At 51.5% G+C, this 7,480-nt stretch overlaps 1 protein-coding gene across 1 annotated transcript; it reads right to left on the bottom strand.

Moving 5' to 3' along the window:
* Positions 1-4,393: 4,393 nt before the first annotated feature.
* On the bottom strand, positions 4,394-7,257 carry drd4-rs (dopamine receptor D4 related sequence). Its single transcript, XM_076169448.1, has 4 exons — positions 7,018-7,257; positions 6,542-6,654; positions 5,638-6,329; positions 4,394-4,596 (listed from the first exon to the last, which is right to left on the bottom strand). Exons 1-4 carry the CDS (start codon positions 7,255-7,257, stop codon positions 4,394-4,396), a joined length of 1,248 nt encoding a protein of 415 aa, XP_076025563.1.
* Between the last annotated feature and the right edge of the window lie 223 nt (positions 7,258-7,480).

Genomic DNA, 7,480 nt, shown 5'->3' with positions numbered 1-7,480 from the left:
GAAGTGACACACACACACACCCAGTTCACCCTCTTCTTTTGTTCTGTGTGCAGTAATTGAGGATTATGATCTGAATATGAGCACAGACACAGTGATCATCTCCATCAGCTGTCCTCTTCCTCCCACGCAGCCCCAGCTCCTCCTCCTCCTCCTCAGCTACCTGCAGCTGAGCCTCAGTAGCTCTCAGGAAGTAAAGGTTTCTGTTTTGGATCTGCACTTTCTCTCTGCTTCATGTAAGAATGTGAGGTGGACGTGTGTGTGGAGCTGTAGAGGCTTTAACCTCAGTCAACCAGGAGCAAACATCAAGGTCATCATCAACATGTGACACACCAGTGTGTGTGTGTGTGTGTGTGTGTGTGTGTTAAGCTCTCTGTCTCTCTGTCAGGTGGACGATGCGGAGGCGGCTGGAAATGTGCCAGATGCCACTCAGGTGTGAATCCTCTCTGACTAATTCACTCACTCGCTCTCTGCCTGTGTGTGTGTGTGTGTGTGTGTGTGTGTGTGTCCTCTGTTGGTACAGACGTCTCCCGTCCCTGTGTATCTGCTGATGGAGCAGCTGTGCATTGACAGTATTGTATTTTTGTGTAATGAAGTTTGTACTTTACTAAGCTCTCCCCCCCCCCCTCTCTCTCTCTCTCTCTCTCTCCCCCCCCCCCCCATCTCTCCACGCCACCTGATCTGTGTCTGCTGAGCGCTCGCCCGTTGTTGTCGTCCGCTGACCTTTCTCAGGGACACAACGTCACAGCTAAACCAGGCCAGAGGAGAGGAGAGGAGAGGAGAGGAGAGGAGAGGAGAGGAGAGGAGAGGAGAGAGAGGAGAGGAGAGGAGAGGAGAGAAGAGGAGAGGAGAGGAGAGAAGAGGAGAGGAGAGGAGAGGAGAGGAGAGGAGAGGAGAGGAGAGGAGAGAAGAGGAGAGGAGAGGAGAGGAGAGGAGAGGAGAGGAGAGGAGAGGAGAGGAGAGGAGAGGAGAGGAGAGGAGAGGAAAGGAGAGGAGAGGAGAGGAGAGGAGAGGAGAGGAGAGGAGAGGAGAGGAGAGGAGAGCACAGGAGGAAGAAGTGAACTCGTGCTCAACCACACACACACACACACACAAACTCTGACTAACAGCAGTATTATAACATCTGCTCTGATTTATTTCACTTCTACAACAGAGGACCAGAACATAGGACCTGTTCATCACACACACACACACACACACACACACACACACACACACAGGGTGCTAATGGCCTGATGTAAACATGTATTGGCTCATTTATTAATTGCAGACTTTAGCTCCGTAGGCTCTGAAGTTTTCAGTCAAGTCTCCTGAAGTTGCGGCGCCTCTCCTCGTCTATTTTCAGATTCACACTCAGACGCCACGCGCTCTGTAGTTTTCACACCCACGCTCCGTTTTTCCACCAATTTTTTCCAACTGTCTCTGGGATTTGCACCTTTGGTTCCTCTCCTCGCTGGCAGGTTGATCATTAGCGCTCCATAAATAAGCTCCACGCACACAAACGCCTCGGCTCATAAATACATCTGCAACATTCCACTTTGGGCCGACGCAGACGCGACGTCACCTCAGAGCCTGGAGGAGAGGAAGCGACGCCGCAGACTGAACCCCTCCATCCTCCAGAGCCTCCAGGAGGAGAGGAGGACCAGCAGGGAGGAAGACCAGCTGCGTCCATCAAGAGGGAACCAGGCTATATGACTGATCAGCACCCGGGTCAGCTCAGTTCATAGGGAGTCGATGGTTTGAGTCCATTATGGACCAAGGAAGTGGACCGCACAGTTTGCCTCCAGGGCACTGCCGAGGTGCCCTTGAGCAAGGACCGGACCCCCAAAACTGCTTCACGGGTGCCGTGTCATGGCTGCTGTGTTGACCCCTCTCTAATGCATCTGTCTGTGTGTTTGTGTGTGTGTGTGTGTGTAAGAGGGGCACGCAAGACAAATTTCAGATTGACGTGTTCACATGTGATTTGACCCAATAAGTTTCTTCTTCTTCTTCATGTTCACTGAGTCTCTAGATCTAGTTCACTAGAGAACTCTCTAGGTTCAGACACCATCAGAGTGAAGGTTTGCCTCCTGCTCTTCTTCTTCTGCTCTTCAGGCTCTGTGAGCAGCTTCAGACTGACACACATGTTCATGTTCCCTGCAGCTTTGGTCTGAATCCAAACTAAATCCCTCTCTGCTCACAGCTTTGTTCCTCTCATCCCTCCAGCATCTCCAGGATGAAAGCATGAAACGTAAGGGTGAAGGATGAAGGATGAAGGATGAAGGATGAAGGATGAAGGATGAAGGATGAGGCGACGCTGCAGCAGCTTCAGCTAACTTTACTATCAAATGGACTTGATGTTTAAACTCAGTGTGAGATGAGAAGAAGCAGCCAGATGTTCCTCTGCCCGTCTCCAGATGTTCCTCTGCACGTCTCCAGATGTTCCTCTGCCCATCTCCAGATGTTCCTCTGCACGTCTCCAGATGTTCCTCTGCCCGTCTCCAGATGTTCCTCTGCCCGTCTCCAGATGTTCCTCTGCACGTCTCCAGATGTTCCTCTGCCCGTCTCCAGATGTTCCTCTGCAAGTCTCCAGATGTTCCTCTGCACGTCTCCAGATGTTCCTCTGCCCGTCTCCAGATGTTCCTCTGCACGTCTCCAGATCCATGAGCTTCACCACTGAGCAGCAGGAAGCATGGACACATTTATACTCTCATTGTCTCTCTGTTAGTGTAAGTGTGTGTGTGTGTGTTTGTGTGAGTGCGTGTGTGAGTGCGTGTGTGTGAGTGAGTGAGTGAGTGAGTGAGTGAGTGAGTTTGTGAGTGTGTGAATGTGTGTGTGTGTGAGTGTGTGTGTGTGTGTGTGTGTGTGTGTGTGTGTGAGCAGGATGAGGAGCTCCAGTGTCTCTCCTCTTATCTTTTATATGTTCTCATTGACGTGTTGTGTCTCCACATGCTTCCTTCTGTCTGCTGTAGGAGTTATAGTGTGTGTGCCCGGTGTTACCGTGGTTACCCCCCCTGTGAGCCTCTTTGTGCACACTGAGCCAGCGTATCACGGTGCTAAAGCAGCGTGGGTTCAAACGCCCACGTCCATTAAGTGACACTTTAAGTGACCTCAGGTTGAGTGTGTGAGTGTGTGAGGATCAGTCAGCTGCTGATCAGGCTCAGCTCAGAGTGACGGAGCCTCTGATCACTGGAGCACAACACAGGAGGATTCAGTTAACTCTTTATTGTTCATATTGAGTTACATTTTGACAGCACTTCACACAGCATCACTTCCTATGACAGCTTGCAGCACCACCCTGCACACTGAGGCTCACAACATTAGTCCAATCACAACTTTTGTTAATACAGATCCTTTATTTCTCCAATTATCTCCTCGAAATCAGTCAAGATTCACAGAAATGAGTTCTAATTAAGGGTAAATAGAGAGTTGTCCTTCCTGTCCTCTGAATGTTTGATGTATAAAACTCTAAAGCTCAAGTCTGAATCGTCTCACTGCACTCTGCACACTGCAGATTTAGTTAAATGATAAATCCTCATCAATACTTTATATCTCCACGCAGGACGCAGATTCTTTGCACTGTACCTTGAATTCACAACTGAACAGGAAGACAAATTGCTATCATTTGTATATCCAGCTGCAGATGTTAAAGTGCTGCATGTTGTCACTCAGTGCTACACGAGGTGCTGTCCTGGTTCAGACTTGAACATCAACTCCTTTCATGGGAATCTGAGGAAAAGTGAAGGACCAATCAAATAAAGCATCAACTCCAGATAGCAACACACTTCTGCACCTCCTGATCAAGAACAACACAACATGGACCTGTTAGTCTTGGATGTAAATACTCATATATAAGGAACATAAATGGTTTTAAAGTGACACGCTGGCAGATTCACCAAATTTGTACCCATCTGAACTGGGTCACTGCTGTTACATCCTACAGTACAGGGATGCTGAGCTTTTATTGTGAAGGGCAGAACTTCTATCTTTGTGCTGCAGAAGAAACAACAACATGGATCCATCAGGGTCCATTCAAACAACAACGTTAGTGACCCAGTTCAAAGGAAATGTCCGAGAAATCATTACATTAAGTGAACACGCCGCCGTATCTCTTTAAGTTCTGCACGTTGTCACATCTTTTATGCTTCGGGCTGAGAGCTTGACAGCATCAAGGACTGCTGCATGCCTTTAAGAGTCATTTACAAGAAGAAGAAGCTTCAGGAGGCTGGAGCTCAGAAGAACACTCAGGTTCAGTCTTTATGTTTCAGTCCAGCAGTGAACTAAGGCAGCGGTCAGACTCGTCTCCTTCCTGTCAGAGACTTGACATGAAGTCCAGAAGGAGAAACAGATGGTGAGGAGATGTCAGTGTGTGAGGAGCATCCATGGAGCCGTCACATGTCAGGGAGGTCTCAGGCGCTCAGGTCCGACAGCAGAGCAGCTTGTGAAAGACGTTCCTGAATTCAGCGTTAAATGCCGTGTAGATGATGGGGTTGACGGCGCTGTTGACGTAACCGAGCCACGTTACCACGGAGATGAGCGTTGGGCCGATGTGGCAAGATTCACACAGAACCTTTGTTACGTGCACCACGAAGAATGGAGTCCAACAGGCCAGGAACACACCTGTGACAGGGGGACCACAGAAAGGGTTAGAGGGAGACAAGAGACAACTAACCAGAGGACCAGGGGACCGGGGGACCGGGGGACCGGGGGAGCCGGGGGGAGCCGGGGGAGCCGGGGACCAGGGGACCACAGGACCACAGGACCTGAGGACCAGAGGACCAGGGGACCAAAGGTCCAGAAGACCAGAAGACCAGAAGACCAGGGGACCAGAGTACCAGAGGACCAAGGGACCAGAGGACCAGAGGACCAGAGGACCAGGGGACCAGAGTACCAGAGTAGCAGAGGACCAGAGGACCAGAAGACTAGGGGACCAGGGGACCAGGGGACCAAGGGACCAGAGGACCAGAGGGTCAATAGAGGTTTTCCATGTGACCTGGTGGGTCATGTGACATGTTGATCACTTTGTATGCTGCTAGTTTTTGCCTTAACAGTTTTAAACAAAGTCTGAAAGATGTCTGATGAGGAAGGAGGAGTAAACTGAGAGGAAGGATCTTGAACTGTCGGATTACTATAAGATCTCTGTTATTGTTGACGTGGAGCCAAACTCTGCTGCTACGGTTTGTGTGACTCGTCTCACCTGTGCGCCCCTGAAGTTATTAATCAAGCTGCTTCCTTTCTCTAAGGCCAAGGAATACACACTGGGCTCAGACAGACATGGGCGGGGCTCAGACAGATGTGGGCGGGGTTTAGACAGATGTGGGCGGGGCTCAGACAGATGTGAGCGGGTGTTACTGTGTAACTGTCACTGGATTCCGCTGCTGTTTACCACATAACTGTGAATGGCATGTTAACCACGTTACCCAGGAGACGGCAAAGTGGTTTCTAAGGCGACAGGAAGTATGTTCTATTTTTACAGTATGGAGCCATGTTCTAATTTCACAGTTAAACTCCAGCGTGAAGAAGCAGCGTGCGCCTCACACCTGCTCCAACATTCGTGCTCACACTCGTCTCCACCTCTGACTTCACACAGACTCAGCAGCTGCTGCTTTGTGCCTCAGACATCCCATCATGCACCTGTGACCTTCAGCCTGAGATACTCACCCACCACCACGGGCAGCACCTTCATGGCTTTGCGCTCCCTGCCGCTCACCCTGCTGCTCTTGCTGTTGCGTCGGCCTCTCTTTGCCCCTCGCGTCTTCACCAGGCCGTTTTCCCGCGTGGCTCCTCCCCCCATGGCCGCCCTCTCAGTCGGCTCTGCGTCCGACATGCTGTCTATCTGCGTTGTCATGGGATCGGTCTCAGCCATGGCCCCCGCCCCGTCCTGCGGATCCTGAGCCGCCGGGCTCACAGACACCATGGATACGTTGGAGGGAGAGGTGGGACTCAGCCCGGCAGGCGCGGCGTACGCCACCTTCTCCCGGCTCCCCGCCGTCCCGCCCTTGGCCCTGCGTAAGGCCGAGCGGAGGCGTAACGAGAGGGCGTGCCGGCCACCTCGAACCACCTCGGGCCGGCTCCGGCTCGTGCTCCAGCGCCGCAGGCCCCGGAACATCCAGTAGTACAAGAAGAGCATGACGGGACAAGGCACGAAGAAGGAGCAGACGGAGGAGTAGACCACAAAACGATCGTCCTCCAGCTTGCAGATGCTGGGGTCGCGGCCCGGCACCCGGTTCAGACCAAAGATAACTGGACTGGCCACAACCAGAGAGAGGACCCATGTAGCGGCGATGAGCGCCAGCTGCCGCACACTGAACTGGTTCCTGTTGTACTTCAGAGGGACGACCACCGCGATGTACCTACACCCAGAAGAGAAGAGAGAAGAAGAACTGGAGACCTGCAGCTTCAGCACCTTCAACATTTACTCCCAGTGTGGATCAAACAGTATGAACGCTGATCATCAGTGTCCAATATACAAAGAAAACCCTTACAGAAATATGTTAGTAGACATTTGAGATCTGGACGTCTGTGCTCCACATGCAGACTCTCACTTGTTCAGGTTCTGACCCACCTGTCCACGCTGATGGCACACAGGTTGAGGATGGAGGCGGTGCACAACATGACGTCCATGGTCATCAGGGCGTCGCAGATGTAAGTGCTGAAGGTCCAGATGCCTCCCAAGAACTAAAGAGGATAGAAGCAAACATGTTTAGGAATACTTCATCTGGGTCTGTAGGAGCCAGGAGGCAAATCTGAACCCCTGTGGTCACATGATGCCTCGCTGTCATGGTAACAGGTTGTAAGTCCATTTCTTATCTTTCCCCTTTTTTCCTTCTTTCCTGGTTTTCCAAATCTTACTTTATTTCCTTAAATATTCCAATTTTATCCTAAAACTTCCAATGTTCCGTTTATTCTTTCCTTTCGTCTTTCTGATTCTCTTTCTTCTTTCCTTATTTGATCTTGTCTTAAAGCAGATAACTCTTCTTCTCTGCAGTGAGATGCTGTGTATCTTCCCCCCCTGTGAGGGTGTGTGCTCCTCTTCCTCACCTCAGAGTAGACGAAGAGCGGCAGCACCAGCACGGCCAGCAGCAGGTCGGCCACCGCCAGGCTGATGATGAAGTAGTTGGTTGCGGTCTTGAGCGAGCGCTCGGTGAGGACGCTCAGACACACCAGCACGTTCCCCAGGATGATGAGCAGGATCAAGGGAACGCCCAGGACCAGGGCGGCGTAGTTATACACCCTGACCTCCGGCTCACCCGGAGGGCCGGCAGGCGTCACGTTGTCCATGATGGAGGCCCCGAGCTGAGCTGAGGGACCACCTGAACATCTGGACACATCAGACACATGAGAGAACTGTGAGAGACACGAGCTGCAACAGGTGACCAGCTGTGTGTGTGTGTGTGTGTGTGTGTGTGTGTGTGTGTGTGTGTGTGTGTTACCTCAACGGGCTGATCGCAGGCTCAGGCTCTGGTCCAGTGTTTTGGGTGTTTTGGCCTCAGTGTGACAGTGG

Source organism: Genypterus blacodes, unplaced genomic scaffold, assembly GCF_046128005.1.
Source record: "Genypterus blacodes isolate CSIRO-AG114 ecotype Tasmania unplaced genomic scaffold, CSIRO-AGI_Gbla_v1 ptg000202l_1, whole genome shotgun sequence".
Classification (NCBI taxonomy): Eukaryota; Metazoa; Chordata; class Actinopteri; order Ophidiiformes; family Ophidiidae; genus Genypterus; species Genypterus blacodes.
This window is presented reverse-complemented; position numbering and strand designations above follow the sequence as displayed.

Excerpts from the sequence above, each read along its gene's own strand:
- drd4-rs (XM_076169448.1), bottom strand. The coding sequence starts at position 7,257 with ATGGACAACGTGACGCCTGCCGGCCCTCCGGGTGAGCCGGAGGTCAGG. Across the intron at positions 6,655-7,017 it reads CGCTCTTCGTCTACTCTGAG|TTCTTGGGAGGCATCTGGAC; the intron begins GTGAGGAAGAGG and ends TATCCTCTTTAG. Across the intron at positions 4,597-5,637 it reads GGTGCTGCCCGTGGTGGTGG|GTGTGTTCCTGGCCTGTTGG; the intron begins GTGAGTATCTCA and ends CCCCTGTCACAG.